This window comes from Cucurbita moschata, unplaced genomic scaffold (assembly GCF_002738365.1).
Source record: "Cucurbita moschata cultivar Rifu unplaced genomic scaffold, Cmos_1.0 Cmo_Scf00006, whole genome shotgun sequence".
NCBI classification, from domain to species: Eukaryota; Viridiplantae; Streptophyta; class Magnoliopsida; order Cucurbitales; family Cucurbitaceae; genus Cucurbita; species Cucurbita moschata.
Genome location: NW_019268522.1, coordinates 2,097,288 through 2,114,051, shown reverse-complemented (window position 1 = coordinate 2,114,051; position 16,764 = coordinate 2,097,288). Strand labels below are relative to the sequence as shown.

Below are 16,764 nucleotides of genomic sequence, written 5' to 3'. Positions count from 1 at the left end.
ATCAGTTGAACAAATGAATATCGGCCAGTAGCACAAAACTTCTGCTACCCGTCGGATTGGATATTAATAAAAATTTTAAATTTGATATTAAAAAAAAAAAATTCAAGGATAATATTGATGTTTTTTTTTTTTTTTTTTTTGTCAAATATTTTTACGTTTAAAGTGAAGCTAAAGCCCATCATCGCCGCCGGACTGGTTCTCCACCGCTGTACTCTCCGCCGACTCAACATTCAACCACTTCACTCAATCTTCCTTCTCTTTCACTACTCTCCATCAACTCCGCCGCCGTCAAATTCATGGCAGTTCAATGTCTCTCTCTCTAACTTTCCGTAGATTTTCAAATTTCTCAGCATTCCCACCTACCATTTCCAATGCCGCCTGTCAGATTCGACGATCCTTGGGACGAGAAGGACGAAGTTTCAGAGGGAAAATGCGCGTTCCCCGTTGTAGCTCTCTGCCCTTGTCTCGTATGTTTGATTCTCGTTCTCATGGTAGTTTTCATTCTTCTCTTTGTCAAATTCCATTTATATTGCCACACGCCTCTTCATTCTTTGTTCCTCAAGAAACAATGTTGATTGCTACGAGTTCCCGAACGATTAATTTCAGAAATCCCCCTTTCCCCTGTTTTGATTTACTAGTTAGAGGCTTTTGCGATCGAAATTCGCATTCGGATTCTGAAATTGAATGTGAGATTAGTGAGGATGATGATCGTGAGAGTGATTCTAGGGCAAATCCGATCGAAGTTGATCGTGTATGCAAGGTGCTCGACGAATTGTTTGCTTTAGATAGAAATATGGAGGCTGTTCTTGATGAGTGTGGTGTCATATTGTCTCACGATCTGGTTTTGAATGTCTTGGAAAGATTCAAACAAGCTCGTAAACCTGCATTTAGATTCTTCTGTTGGGCTGCTCATAAACCAGGATTTTCCCATGATTCCAAAACTTATAATATGATGATGACAATCTTGGGGAAGACGAGGCAGTTTGAAACCATGGTTTCATTGCTTGAAGAAATGGCTGAAAAAGAGCTTTTGACAATGGAAACTTTCACCATTTGTTTCAAATCCTTTGCAGCTGCAAAAGAGAGAAGGAAAGCCATTGGGATCTTTGAATTGATGAAGAAGTATAAATATAAAGTTGGTGTAGAAACTATAAACTGTTTGCTTGATAGTCTAGGCAGGGCAAAGCTTGGTAAAGAAGCTCAAGCCGTTTTCGAGAAGTTGTGTGGTCGGTTTACACCGAATTTGCAGACGTACACGGTTTTGTTGAACGGTTGGTGTCGGGTTAGGAATCTAATGGAGGCTGGGAAGATATGGAATCTGATGATTGATGAAGGTTTTAAGCCTGATATTGTTGCTCATAATACCATGCTTGAAGGTTTGTTGAGATGTAAGAAGAGGTCAGATGCTATCAAGTTGTTTGAGGTTATGAAAGCGAAAGGCCCGTCTCCTGACGTTAAAAGCTACACGATCTTGGTTCGAGATTTCTGTAAACAAAACAAGATGAAAGAAGCGGTTGAGTATTTCGAAGAAATGCAGGCGGCGGGATGTCGACCCGACACTGGAATCTATACATGTTTGATCACAGGGTTTGGGAATCAAAGAAGAATGGACATGATTTATGGGATACTAAAAGAGATGAAAACAAATGGTTGCCCACCTGATGGGAAGACCTATAATTCTCTGATCAAGTTGATGACGAACAGGCGAATGCCCGACGATGCTGGTCGGATATACAACAAGATGATTGAAAGCGGTATTAAACCAACGATCCACACGTACAACATGATGATGAAGTCCTACTTTCAAACAAGGAACTACGAAATGGGTGTTTTTGTTTGGGATGAAATGAAGCAAAAGGGGTGCTGCCCGGATGATAACTCGTACACCGTGTTCATCGGAGGGCTCATAAGTCATGGACGATGCAGCGAAGCAGGTAAGTATCTCGAGGAAATGATCGAGAAAGGAATGAAGGCTCCTCAGCTTGATTACAACAAATTTGCTGCTGATTTCTCTAGAGCTGGAAGACCTGACATTCTTGAAGAATTAGCTCAAAAACTGAAATTCTCTGGTAAATTTGAAGCATCCAATGTGATTGCACGATGGGCTGAGATGATGAGGAAGAGAGTCAAGAGAAGAACACCTACGAACATTGTCAATGCTGATCATAGCAACCGACTGATACACGATGAACACTATTTTTCGGCCCGTCGATGAGCGGGAAAACTCGAACCTTTGACCTGCCAATCGACGGTATATACCTATGTCGACGTCGGTCGGGCTATGCTCTGGTTGATTAGTCTATCCATTGAGTACTGTATTTTAACAGCAGACTATAAATTTATTAGAATTTCAGCTTGATTTATTTCACATCAGTTTGATATTAATTCTGTTTTGCTTAGAGAATTTTTTCTGATGCAGCAGGTTTTGTGGATGAGATCAACGGCCATAAAAAACCGAAGAGATTACTCGGGTAATTTTTCTCGATCTTTTAGTCGAAGATATAATCTTATTCGATCCAAAATTTTTAAGTATGTTGTTGAATTTTTTCTATTATATATTTACGTGAAAACTCTTAGTAGTTTTGTATCCTGGAGATCTTCGTCACTAATTCGTTAAACACTTATGTGACGCATTAACTGTGCATTACTTTTAGGGATAAGAGGTCGGGGCATTAACATAGAGACACAAAAGAAAGAAAAAGCTTTGGAACCGTTAAGAAACTTCTCAAGGTTGAATTTATTTATTAGAAACTTTTTAAAGTACGGAATTAATTATTCGAGGAACCCGTCACAAATCAAGCTTTTAAAAGATGAAACGAAGTTATTTACAATAAACATAGAGCAAACCGAGAAGGTTTATAACACTTTGCTACCACTTTTAAATTCTTAAATTCTTTTCCAAATTTTTAGTTTCCTTTTTAATTTGAATGGTTGGATTTTCCTAAACAATTTCGCTACTAAAATATCCAATTTTTAATTTTGTTCCAAATTGATGGTCGGGTTTCAATTTTCATGGAAGGTTCACAAAGAAGTCGAGGTTACCAAAAGTCCAGCCTAGTGTCACAACTATACAATGAAGAGAGAAAGTTGTGACCCTCGTATCGAGCCGACAAAGCGGCGACCTTCAAGAGGTGTCCATTCAGCCATGTGAAGGTTCCACATGGTTGAAAAAGTATGACCGTAACACAATACTAATGCTTTAAACCGTTCAGCTATGCTTAAGTCATTTCGACAACATTTAAGGGTTAAGGGTATATCGAGTTTAGCAATATTTAAGACGAAAATTTCTAATACATAGATTCTGTCTAATTATTAGGAATATTTTGCCATATATATTTAAAAACATTTAAATCTCTATCTACTTTTTCCTTCTTGGCTCAATTCCATATATAAATATTTGTTCATAAGGAGAGAAAAAGCTTGAAATTTTTGCAGAAGAACAAGAGTGTTTTAAACTTCAGCGGAGAACAAGCACAAACAAAGCCTAACAAAGTACCAGCAATTTCAAAGGTCTCTCTCTCTCTCTCCCTTACAAAAATTACTAGTTTTGTAACACGTTCGTAGAATATCGAGTTGGGTTAAGAGGATAGGTAACATGCTCGTGGAATAGCGAGTTGGGCTAAGAGGATAGGTAACATGCTCGTGGAATATCGAGTTGGGCTAAGAGGATAGGTAACATGCTCGTGGAATATCGAGTTGGGCTAAGAGGATAGGTAACATGCTCGTGGAATATCGAGTTGGGCTAAAAGGATAGGTAACATGTTCGTGTAAGAGGATAAGTAACATGCACGTGGAATATCGAGTTAGACAAAGATGATAGGTAACATACTCATGGAATATCGAGTTGGACTAAGAGGATAAGTAACATGTTCTTGGAATGTCGTAATAATGTTCATAATTATTTTTCTTTCGTTAAAAGATAAGTTTAGTCCTTCAATTTTGAGTTTTGTGATTATTTAATCCCTTTTAACTTTTAAACGTGTTTAGTGTTTAGGGTTTAGGGTTTATTTAATCAGTTTTGTCTGATATGTTTTGAATCGGGTTAAGAGAATAGGTAACATATTCATGAAATATCGTAACAATGTTTATAATTATTTTTCCGCCATTACAATACAAACTTAGTCCTTCAATTTTAAATTTTATGTCTATTTAATCTACGTGTCTAATAAGTTAGTCTCATAATTTTAATTTTGTATATGATATGTTTTTAACAAATATATATAAATATATAGATTTTAAATGAACTTTAAAATTCCGAAAATTTGTAATTTTCAAAATTTTAGAACTTTAATTAATTTATTTTTTTTTCAACCTTTTGAATTAATGTAATAATTTTGTACGGAAAAAGGAAAAGAATAATTATCAATAATATGCCATTGACAGAAAATATATACAATTACCTTTTTTTATTTTATTTTATTTTCTTGAAATTCTTTATTTAATTTGATTTATGTTTTGAATTATTTTATTTACTTTCCTTAAAATAATTTATTACACACTTTTCCTTAATTTCTTTCCTTAAAAAAATGTGATTCTCTTTTATTTATTTATTTATTTAATAAAATAAAAAAAACATGGCCTGTTTTTTCCTAGGAAACATATTCCATTATGGGTATATTTTGATTCTTTCGTATGTTTTTTTTTAATATTTAGAATTATTTCCTTAACTAATAAAATCATAATCTATTTATTTAACAGATTTAATTAATTTTAATTTAAAATATATTATATAAACTCATATTATTATTATTATTAATTCTTTCTTTTCCCATTCACTTTATTTCCATTTATTTTTTCATTGTGCTATAATTTCATATTTTTTTTTAATAAATTGTAATTATTTTAGATTTTGTTATCCATAATCTGCTTTTATTATTCTTAATATTTTATTTAATTGAAATTAATGAAAATTCTCCAAAATCCCAAATTCCTTAATTTTCTCATATTTCCATTTTTACCAATTTCAAAAGGCTAATTAATTTTTTTTTTTAATTATTATTTTGAATATTAATTTTTTATTTTTCATTTGTATATTTCTTGGTGGTGAAATTAGGTAATGATTGGAAAATTCACAAGTAGAAGAAGAAGAAGAGAACAGCCATGAAGCTTTGCTTGTTCATAATTTCAAGGCCAATTTCTTTCTCCATTTTATTGGTAATAAATCATTCTTCCATTTAAATCCATATTCGAATTATTTTTCTCCAAAATGACATAAACTATTCAAACTCGAACCTCCGTTGCAGGCATTTGTGTTACTCGTACTTCCAAGCTTGTTGATTCCATGCTGGTACGGTACGATCAAACGTATTCATTCTCATCTCGTCACGAATACCTACAATGATACCTTAGAAATGTCAATCGAGATGGAGAGAATATCAACTTCGATTCAACCAATTTATTCATCAACAACAAGTTTAGTTAAAACTTTCGACTCATCTCTCAATGGAACTCAGATTTCGTCTTTTGAACTGAAATCTAAGGTTAGCAGATAGATATACCCAATTCCTTGGCCTCAACTTGTTTAAATCCGACTATAAGAAAAAGGATCCTTCATCTTAAATGGTTGACTCGATTTGGTCTCGAAACATCGAGTAATGTCGATTACGTCTTCAAACTATTAATGTTTTGAATGTGTTTTGATCTTTCAGATTGCTCCTATGTTATTTCAAGGATTTGCAATCATTCCATACCTGACTCAAATTTCCTATATTGGGATAGATGGTCTATTCTTCTCATACTACACTGACAAAAACCAAACTTTTGCAGTCTATTCTAACTCAACCTTCAATGCCAAATTCTATCCTCCTCCTCCTCCTCCTCCTCCTCCTCCAGGAAGGGAATGGAGTTGGCTGACTCAATTAGTAAACTCCAGCACAGGGGAATTATATGGGGATATGGTAGAGACCTTACCCACAGTCACTACCAAGACAAGCTGGTTCCGAGACGCCCTGAATAACGAAGAAAGTGCCTCTGTAGGGAAAAAATGGAGCTCAGATCATGAACTTTTGTTGCTCAACACAGTCAGAGTAAATGGAAGAAATGGAGTTTTCTCATTTGGGTTTTCAATCAAAGCACTCATTGATCTGTTCTTCACTAGCATTGAACGACAAGGAGGGAGATTGTACCTGGCAAGCACTGAAGGAGAAATTCTTGTTCAAGGGTTTCAGAACATTAAGATGGTCCTTGCTAATGGTTTGGCTTCATTTCGGTTCTTGAAGCCGAATGGCAATGAAACTGCTCGCGTCGAGAACGTCTCATGTCGGCCTAGGAAAGAAGCTTTTGATGCAAAGGATTATTTCTTCAATCTCTTCGGTACAAACTATATGATATACTGCTCTCCACTTGAGATATTGGGTGTGCAGTTGGTAAGTCATCATTTCCAACAAGAACGTATTTCCTGAAAACTTAAGAACATATGAATCAGTTCATAGTTATAAGAATTGTCTGTTACTTGTGTTTTCATTTCAGGTCTATTCATTAGTATTGCCTCAGAAAGAGTTAGCTAGCCTTGTCCACAAGAGTAGTAGAATGGGACTAATTCTTCTTATACTAACAATGAGTACTACAGTTATCTCCATTTTTGGTTTTGTGTTCATAGTCATTAGAGCAGCAAACAGAGAGATGCATTTATGTGCCAAACTCATTCAACAAATGGAAGCAACTCAACAAGCAGAGAGAAAGAGTATGAACAAGAGTGTCGCTTTCACACAAGCAAGCCACGACATTCGCGCTTCTTTAGCAGGCATTATTGGCTTGATTGAGATATGCCATAATGAAGCTTCCCCTGGTTCAGATTTAAACATAAACCTAAAACAGATGGATGGTTGTACAAAGGATCTTCTAGGTAATTCACATTCAAAACCTGAACATTCATCTCCTTGATTGTCAAACATATAAAAATTTGGTTATAATCTATTTCAGCCATATTGAACTCTATTTTGGATACAAGCAAGATTGAAGCAGGAAAAACACAGCTTGAGGAAGAAGAATTTAATTTGAGTCAACTTCTTGAGGATGTGGTAGATTTGTATCATCCAGTGGGAATGAAGAAAGGAATAGACATAGTGTTAGATCCTTATGATGGCTCCATTATCAACTTTTCACAAGTGAAAGGTGATAGAGGAAAGCTTAAACAAGTGTTGTGCAATTTACTAAGCAATTCTGTTAAATTTACTTCCGAAGGTCACGTAACGGTTCGAGCGTGGGTGAAGAATTTACCTGATATGCAGAATAAGTTGATTCCTTCGAATCACAATGGTGAAATATTGAAGCATCTATCATTCTTATTATGCAAAGACACACCAACATTACGAGAACAGCAAACCGCAGATAATGGAGTTCATTTGAATCCTAATTGTTATGAATTTATATTTGAGATAGATGACACAGGGAAAGGCATTCCTAAAGAGAAGCGGAAATTGGTTTTCGAGAACTACGTCCAGGTAAAGGAAACAGCTCAGGGACAAGGAACTGGCTTGGGACTTGGCATTGTTCAATCTTTGGTATGTAACTTTTCCTCATGTATCTTGCTAATTTGCTGCTAAATGTTTAAGTTGAAGCTCAGCTCATTGTTTAGATCAAAGAAATTTCAAGTACATTTGTTTCTATTATTGAAGGTACGCTTGATGGGAGGGGATATAGAAATTTTAGACAAAGAGATTGGAGCAAAGGGAACATGCTTCAGGTTCAGTGTTCTTCTTAATGTTTCAGAGGGCAACATCAATTCTGGTAATAACTCATGCCAATCATTGGCTGCCTCAAAACTGACATTTCGAGCCCCCAGTCCAAGTCCCCGTTCCCCTAGACCAATCCAAACTACTAGTTTAAAAACCGAAACATCTCGTGTCCTTCTCTTAATTCGAAATGATCAACGACGAATGATATGCAAGAAATTCTTGGAAAGTCTTGGAGTAAGAGTAATGGCTATGAATCAGTGGGAGCAACTTCTTTTCACTCTACAGAAAATATTAGAGAAACAGAGCCATTCTAGGCACAGCCCAAGAGGCAGGTCAGGTAATAGTTCATCAGGTGATTACCTAAACAAATCAGCATCTGGTAACTCCAGCAATGGGCTAAATACAAATGTTTCTTTGGGTGCAATGAAAGATGAGACAAATTACTTGCTTTCAGTATTCAAAAAGACTAGTCCCAAAGGTGGAATTACCTTCATTTTGATTGTAATCGATGCCGGTGCAGGACCATTTACAGAAATATGCAATATGGTGTCTAATTTTAGAACTGGACTTCAAGAGGCCTATTGTAAGGTTGTTTGGCTGGTGGAGAATCAAATGTCACACATCGTCAACCACAAGGGGCTAGACTCGAACATTTTGGAGTTCAACGATGTTGTTATATCCAGACCTTTTCATGGTTCTCGTTTGTATGAAGTGATAAGACTTCTTCCAGAGTTTGGAGGCACATTACACAGCAGAGAAAGTAGTAGATTATATCAGACTGACAGTGTTCCAAAAGATCCAAGTTCATCCCTAAACGAATATCGTGGTAAGGCCAAGGAGAGGATTTCACCAAATTTTAGAGACCAAATTGCAACAAGAGTACAACAAGAAACAAAATCAAGCACGGGGACCTCCCCAAAGAATTTGTCATTGAATCAAATTCATTCCTTTTTAGGCTCAAAGACTAGAATCTCACCAGTTAGTGGGCAGCAAAGTCAACACCAAGAAATACAAAAACCTCTAGGTGGGAAAAAAATCTTGGTTGCAGAGGACAATGTAGTGTTACAAAGACTAGCTAGATTGAACCTTGAAAAACTTGGTGCAACTGTTGAGATATGTGAAAACGGAGAGGCAGCTTTGGAGTTCGTTTGCAATGGCTTAGGCAATCAGCGAAAACATGGAGCTTCAAATATTCTTCCTTACGACTACATACTAATGGACTGCGAGGTAAGAACTTAGCTACTAAATGGAAATGCACATATTATCCTACTTCCAACTAGAACATATATGAAAATGATCAAGATTTTAGCTTCCTGCAATAATTCATGTTCATTTGAGATTGATTTTTATAAGAATTTGCACATGCTAGATGCCAGTAATGGATGGATATGAAGCAACTAGACAGATAAGGAAGGTGGAAAGAGATTACAACACTCGCATTCCAATCATTGCACTGACTGCCCATGCATCAGGAGAAGAAGCACGAAGAACAATTGAAGCTGGAATGGATGTTCATTTAGGCAAGCCACTGAAAAAAGAGAGCCTACTAGAAGCCATTAAATGTATCCATAGTAAATAATGTTCTACTTTCAATTAGCAGATTAAACTATAAAATCTCAATCATTCATAGGATATAATATATGTGTACAACTAGTGAATTCAATGCTCGTGTTGTTTTATGTGTTTGGACATGTTAGAGGGATAATCTAATGACTCTGTTATCTCAAGGGTTTGATAAGCCAAAATAGACCTATCCTTCTGCCAAATCAAATCCTTGAATATCGATCCAAAAGAAACCACATGTAACAATTATAAAAAGATACTCAAAACAGGACGAACAAACACAAATTTGAATATCGATTGTAACGGCCTTGTCCTCTTTGGGCTTTCCCTTCTGGGCTTCCCCTCAAGGCTTTAAAACGCGTCTGCTAGGGGAAGATTTCCACACGCTTGTAAAAGGAAGGGTGTTTTGTTCTCCTCCCCAACCAATGTGGGACATCACAATCCATCCCCCTTCGGGGCCCAGTGAGGCTCTCTTTCCTTTCTCCAATCGATGTGGGACCCCCGCCAAATCCACCCACCTTTGGGGAACAACCTCCTCGCACACACATAGTCCAGTGTCTTACCATTCGTAATGGCCCAGATCCACTGCTAGCCGATATTGTCCTCTTTGGGCTTTCCCTTTCGGGCTTCCCCTCAAGGCTTTAAAACGCGTGCTAGGGGAAGGTTTCCACACCCTTATAAAGGGAAGGGTGTTTTGTTCTCCTCCCCAACCAATGAGGGACATCACATCGATCAACATCTTTTTGTCTCCACATATCCAAAACATTCAATATCAACACGAGACGTTAATCGATATTTACATTATACTATAAAAATATGAATGAAATACTAACAAAATTCCACTTAAAATGTATGAAATGGTATGAAGAATATCAATTGAGAGAAGCCTGAACGTTTAGATTACTATCATCACATCCTTGCTTAAAGATCATCCAGAGATTTGTAATATATGTATCACAGAAACAACAAAACTCCAAGATTCAAACAAAATGTTTAACAGAATCTGAACAATTATCAAGAAATAGTTCAGCTAGAAAGCCTTCATTTCTATCCCTATACTTGGATTCAATTTGTCAATTTTCACCTTAAATTTTCAATTTCTAAACATTAAATTTCACGAAAATGAACTCAAATTCTTGACCTACTTTTCTCTTACCTACTTCAATCTGTGGTATCTGGATGTAATCTTTTTTCCTTGAAAATGAAGATTCCAGCTTCCTTCCACCGCCGGTGTACACCGTTCTTAGAAGCTGATGAGATCTAGCCGTCGATTGCGTCTTCCTTATCAAATCGAGAGATTTCTCCCCTCAAAAACACCGAAATTCCTGAAAAAAGCATGACGTTTGCCGACAATTTGAATCATAGACCTCAAAAACGGAGAAATTCAATAGGAATAAGAGAAATCAGAGAAAAGAACAAGATTCTCGATCATCATTTAAATTAATTGACGATTTTCTTAAATGGAAAATGATTATTAAATTTAAAATAAAATTAAAAAAATTAATATTAAAATTTTATTTACAAGACATTAAATAAATTTAAATATATTTTAAAAATATATCTGAGAAATACACTATTAAGATCATATTACTCACACACTCGATCTAGATGAAGAACAAAAGAGATCATATAGGTTTATCTTTAAGTCTTTCTTAACTATTATATTTACAAGATTAGTCTCGTGGTCTCGGTTTATTCATGCACTTCTCTTTTACTCGGTGTCACAACTTACATGATCATTTTATATTTTTTATAATATTTGACATGACTTGAAATTACCGAAATAATTTTGGAGAAACACGGGTTAACTTTAATAACACTGAATTAGCATTAGAGGTGTATACAGGTCGGATTGAATTGAACCAACCCGAATTTTCAGGTTATTTGGGTCGGTGACGTGAATGACCCGAATACAATATGATGGTCACGTTTAACTCAAATATCAAACATTTACGAGTCACGACACATTACTAACATCTGTTACAAACAATAAATATGCTCTTAAAAGTAGAGTTGGGTTGAAAATTTTATTGTTAGGTTGGTCGGGTTGACCCAACTAAAAAAGTTCAAACCAGCAAACCGAACCGAACTTATTCATATAATAAACAAATTATTTAACTCTCGATCGACTATAATCACAATAATCGAAATCTTAGATAATTGATCGGCCATATTAAAAGTTTTGAGGCCACATCAAATGGAAATGATCCCGTTAAATAAAAAGTAATCACTAATTATATAATTATATTAGTAAAGTTATCACGATCCACTTTTCAAACGTTTGAATTACAGATCACGACGTGAATTGACAGATGGATACCGAAAAATATGGTAAAATTCTTATTTGAAAACAACCCAGTATTATAGATATATATTACAAATATTTATATATCGAAAAAACTGCTAGGAGAGACCGATGACTCGGGTGGACAACTCATGTACTAAGGTTTTCATTTGTTGCGAATTTTATTTCAATGAAACGCTCACCGGCTTACATAGATCCTCTTTTTTTTCGTGTCATAGGATCATAATTAAGTATAGATAATAATTATATAATAACGTTTTAAATCACATTATAATCGAGCCAACACGATCGAATTGACAACATCATCAGTAGGATGAAACGTCGTAAGAATCTCAAACCCTCGAAGATCAGAAGCTTCCACCACTGGATAAAGAAACGCACGTGCACCATACGCGCTTCTCAACATCAACAACGAGCCACTAGTCATGTTCTTTCGTAAATGCTCGATTACCTTAACTTTCTCCTCTTTCTCCATTCCCACCAACGCTGCCAAAAACACCACCTCGAACTCTCCCAACATGTCCGAGGTGACGTCCATGATATCAGTAGTGTGGAATGACATCCGCCTCGACAAGTCCACGTCGCTTGCCACGAGCGCCGTAGCCTTGGCATTAGCAGATGAGTCGACATCAAAGTTGTGAAACTCAGTCGTCGGGAGGTATTTCAAAGCCATGATGATGGACGAGAACGGGAGAGCACCAGAGCCAATGAATGCCACTTTGGACGGTAGGGAGGATGATATGTAACGGGTCAGAATGGAGAATTCGAGATGGGTTAGTTTGAGGTAGTTGGAGTAGTAAGGGAAAAGGGAGAGATGGTCAAGAGGGTTCTGGTGGGAGGCTAAGATGGTCGAGTAATGGTGCTCGAGTAAGCCCTCGGCTTGGCCGCAGAGCTTGATGAGATGGGATCTCATGGTTTGGACGGTCGAGCTGAGCTTGGAGATGTCGATGAGCGGCGGAGACGGTGGAGGAGGCGGCGGAGGGGTGCAGGTGAGGACGAGCTGAGAGAAGAGGGAGTTGACATGTTTGGAGGGTTGGAGGCTTTGGAGAGTGGAGATTTTGTGGTAAAGTTCCGAGACCTTTTGGACCAAAAGGAGCCCTTCGCCGTCGCAACACATGGTGATGGTTGAAAGAAGAAGAAAAGGAAGAGACTTTGTTGGTAGATGTCTAGTGTTCAACAATGGAGGTCCTTTTATAGGTGAAAAGGTTTACGGGTTCGTAAGTTGGGTTGGGTGGGATCGGGTTAAGACAGTTTTCGAGTTGTAAACCCTAATTAACTCAATCTGATTCAACTATAAAACTGCTTATTTTTCGGTATAAGATTTGGGTTTGTAAGTTGGGTCGGGTTAAAACATTTTTCGAGTTGTAAACCCTAATTAACTCAACTCGATTCAACCATAAAACTGTTTATTTTTCGGTATAAGTGTTGGGTTCATAAGTTGGGTTGAGTCGGGTCTGGTTATGACATTTCTTGAGTTGCAAACCCTAATTAACTCAACCCGATTCAACCATAAAACAGTTTATTTTTCGGTATAAGATTTGGGTTCGTAAGTTGGGTCGAGTCGGGTTAGATTAAGACATTTCTCGAATTGTAAACCCTAATTAACTCAACTCAATTCAACCATAAAACTATTTATTTTTCGGTATAAGATTTAGGTTTATAAGTTGGGTCGAGTCGGGTCGGGTTAAGACATTTCTCGAGTTGTAAACCCTAATTAACTCAATCGGACTCAACCATAAAACTATTTATTTTTCGGTATTAGATTTAGGTATATAAGTTGGGTCGAGTCGGGTCGGGTTAAGACATTTCTCGAGTTGTAAACCCTAATTAACTCAACCGGACTGAACCATAAAACTGTTTATTTTCCACACGCTAATATTTAGTAAGTTTCTCTCAATATTAGATATTTTCCAAAAAAATATGTATATATATATTAGTTGATGGAATTTTTATTTTCTTTTAATTATTTTATTTATTTAATTATTTATTGTTTGGGTTTTTGTCATTTATTTGAGAATACATCTAAATTTCAAAATTTTAAATTAATAAATTATATTATCAAATTTTTTTATTTAACCTTTTATTTTTTAATTTTTTGGAAAAAGATCATCATTATTATTAAAAAAAAAAAAAAGGGCAAAATGGAGAATTTATTTTAACTTTCTATATAATTATTTTAACTTAGAAATTTAAAATATATATTTTAAATCATGTGAATTAAATTAACTTGGATAATATAAAAAGAGTTCGAATTAAAATATTTATGAAAAGACGAAATTGCCCTTATATATTATAATTAGATTTCCTAAAATGGTAGAGCTTGCATGTGTTATTTATATATAGTGTGTTATGTCGACATTCCTAATTTAGATTTGATTATGATTAGGTGTATTTTTCAATTCATTGGCTCAAAAATATTAATCTTAATTAAATAATTATTAATCCTCCAATATCGATATAAATTTTAATTAATTCATTCATAAATAATACAGATTTGTCTTTTTCATTATCGAGAGTGGTTTACAACGATTATCCCTCTAACTCAACCCGAGAGATACTTAAAGCGTTTGAATTAGCCGATTACAAAAGACTAGAAATTGTTTTTAAAAATTTATCGTAATTAAATTAATTAATACTAAAGGAAAATTCACGGGAAAATTCTCGAGAGAAAGTTGAAATTACGAAATTGCCCTCCTATTTAAAATGTTCATATTTGATGTCCAAAATTAATTAAAGTGATTCATAATCTGTAATTTTAAGTAATTTGTTAGGAGAGATATTATTCTTATTCTATATTTATATTTTTCTAATTTTCTCTCGGGTCTATTTAATCTCTAAATTTTTAAAATTATAAATTAATCCTTCAACTTCAATTTTTTTTTTTATTTATGAATTTATTAAACACAAAATTAAAAATTTAAAGTTCCATTAAATAAAATTTAAATTTTGTATATAAAATCGGAGAGTAAGTTCGGTGTCTATTTAGTCTCTAAACTTTCAAAATTACAAATTAGTCCATAAACTTCAATTTTTCTAGAATTTACCGATTTACAAATTAGTCCACCAGTAACAGATATTGTCATTTTTTAGTTTTTCTTATGCATTTCCCGTTAAAATTTTAAAAACAGTTCTACTAAAAATTTTAGAAACAGGTCTACCAAGAACAGATTTCCACATCCTTATAAAGAATGTTCCGTTCTCCTCTTCAATTGACGTGGAATCTCACGTAGAACAGGTTTCCACACCCTTATAAAGAATGTTAAGTTCTCATCTCCAACTGATGTGGAATCTCACGTAAAATAAACTTTAAAAACAGGTCTACTAAGAACACGTTTCCACATCCTTATAAAGAATGTTCCATTCTTCTCTCCAGTTGACGTGGAATCTCACGTAAAATAAATTTTAAAAACAGGTCTACTAAGAACAGGTTTCCACACTCTTATAAAGAATGTTCTGTTCTCTTCTCCAACTGACGTGGAATCTCACGTAAAATAAATTTTAAAAACAGGTCTACTAAGAACAGGTTTCCACACCCTTATAAGGAATGTTTCGTTCTCCTCTCCAACTGATGTAGAATCTCACGTAAAATTAAAATTTTATCTAATAAAAATTTTGAATTTGTCGAAAACTTAATAAACATTTTTAAAAGTTTAAAGATAAAATATTTCCAAAAAAAAAATAAAAAAAATTAAGAATATGAATCAAATCCCATAAAAAGACAATAATTGAAACCATTTTTTAAAAAAAATAATGGATTGTGATTCAATGATGGCTTAAACACTTTGATGGTGGAGCAAAAGTAAGGGTTCCATTGCCTTTCTTTTGATCGTTGTTATTTGTATCTCAAAAGTTTGGCCTTTTGAACGCCCATTAGCCTTTCAAACCCAAAGTGGGAGTGATTTATAAATCTAAGTGTGGGCATTGCATGCCACCATGTGCTCACCACACATGTTTGCATGTCTTGCTTCTTCCCAAACCCACCAAGAACCTGGCCTCAAAGTAGAATATCGGAACCAAAACCGACCCCACAAAGTAATCATATCGTATTTTGTTTTAACCCGCTATGTTCTAGAGATTCATGATGCACTGAGCTATGTCTACTTGTATGTATCATGATGCATCGAATTGAACGTTTGTTTCGACTTGTTATGTTCGATATGTTGATGTACTGAAAGATGATATGGTTATGTCTACTTCCTTATATGATTAAGATGTCTTTAATCAAACTTTTGTTTTGGCAAGTTATTTGTGAGATCCCACGTTGATTGGGAAGGAGAACAACGAAATATTCTTTATAAGGGTGTAAAAACTTCTTCCTATCAGATGTGTTTTCGTTTCTAAAACCTTTAGGAGAAGCCAAAGAAGACAATATCGGCTAGAGGTGGGCTTAAACCATTACAAATGGTATTAGAGCCAGACATGGGGCGATGTGCTAGCGAGAAAGCTGGGCCCCAAAGGGGAATGGACACAAGGCGATATGCCAACAAGGACACTGGACGCCGAAGGGGGTGGACACAAGGTAGTGTGCCAGCAAGGACATTGGGCTCCGAATGGGGGTAGATTGTGAAATCTCACATCGGTTGGGGAGGAGAACAAAACATTTTTTTATAAGGGTGTGGAAACCTCTCCCTAACAAATGCATTTTGAAAATCTTGCGGGGAAGCCTGAAAGAGAAGGCATAAAGAGGGCAATATCTACTAAAGGTGGGTTTGGGCTGCTACAAATGGTGTTAGAGCCAGACACGAGGCATGTGCCAGCGAGAAGGTTGGCCCCGAAGGTGGGTGGACACAAGGTGATATGCCAACCAGGACACTGGACCCTAAAGGGGGTGGACACAACGTGGTGTGCCAGCAAAGACATTGGGCTCCGAAGGGGGTGGATTGTAAGATCCCACATCGGTTGAGGAGGAGAACGAAACATTTTTTATAAAGGTGTGAAAACCTCTCCCTAACAGAGGCGCTTTAAAAACATTAAGGGGAAGCCCAAAGAGAACAATATCCGCTAGCGGTGGACTTGGACCGTTACATTATTATAGATCTTGATGATACACCACCCCCCTCCCCCGCCCCCAATCGCACCTTGTTTTTATCTGCCCTGATGATGTTATACATGATGATGCACTGAAAGATGATATAGCTATGTCTACTTCTATATATGCACTACGACGTCTCTAATCGAACTTTTGTTTCAACCAGCTATTATAAATCTTGATGATGCACC

General features: G+C 35.8%; 3 protein-coding genes across 7 annotated transcripts; 2 read left to right on the top strand and 1 right to left on the bottom strand.

Moving 5' to 3' along the window:
• Window positions 1–145: 145 nt before the first annotated feature.
• On the top strand, window positions 146–5,223 carry LOC111443968 (pentatricopeptide repeat-containing protein At3g62470, mitochondrial-like). Of its 5 annotated transcripts, XR_002710622.1 has the most exons (4): window positions 146–2,251; window positions 2,423–2,471; window positions 3,436–3,510; window positions 5,054–5,223. XR_002710622.1 is itself a non-coding variant. In XM_023081844.1 (2 exons), the coding sequence occupies exon 1, from the start codon at window positions 308–310 to the stop codon at window positions 2,213–2,215; it is 1,908 nt and encodes a 635-aa protein (XP_022937612.1). In that variant the 5' UTR covers window positions 146–307; the 3' UTR covers window positions 2,216–2,251; window positions 2,423–2,833. The 5 variants fall into 5 exon arrangements, 1 of the variants encoding a protein (XP_022937612.1); XR_002710621.1 differs by lacking the exon at window positions 5,054–5,223 and having other exon boundaries at window positions 3,436–3,607; XR_002710623.1 differs by lacking the exon at window positions 5,054–5,223 and having other exon boundaries at window positions 2,420–2,471; window positions 3,436–3,607.
• A 115-nt stretch (window positions 5,224–5,338) lies between these two features.
• Window positions 5,339–9,541, top strand: LOC111444446 (histidine kinase CKI1). Its single transcript, XM_023082543.1, has 6 exons — window positions 5,339–5,480; window positions 5,649–6,361; window positions 6,411–6,844; window positions 6,922–7,502; window positions 7,617–8,903; window positions 9,046–9,541. Exons 1-6 carry the CDS (start codon window positions 5,352–5,354, stop codon window positions 9,253–9,255), a joined length of 3,354 nt encoding a protein of 1,117 aa, XP_022938311.1. The 5' UTR covers window positions 5,339–5,351; the 3' UTR covers window positions 9,256–9,541.
• Window positions 9,542–11,651: 2,110 nt separating this feature from the next.
• Window positions 11,652–12,693, bottom strand: LOC111444226 (nicotianamine synthase-like). The gene has a single exon (XM_023082235.1). It carries the CDS (start codon window positions 12,659–12,661, stop codon window positions 11,813–11,815), a length of 849 nt encoding a protein of 282 aa, XP_022938003.1. The 5' UTR covers window positions 12,662–12,693; the 3' UTR covers window positions 11,652–11,812.
• Between the last annotated feature and the right edge of the window lie 4,071 nt (window positions 12,694–16,764).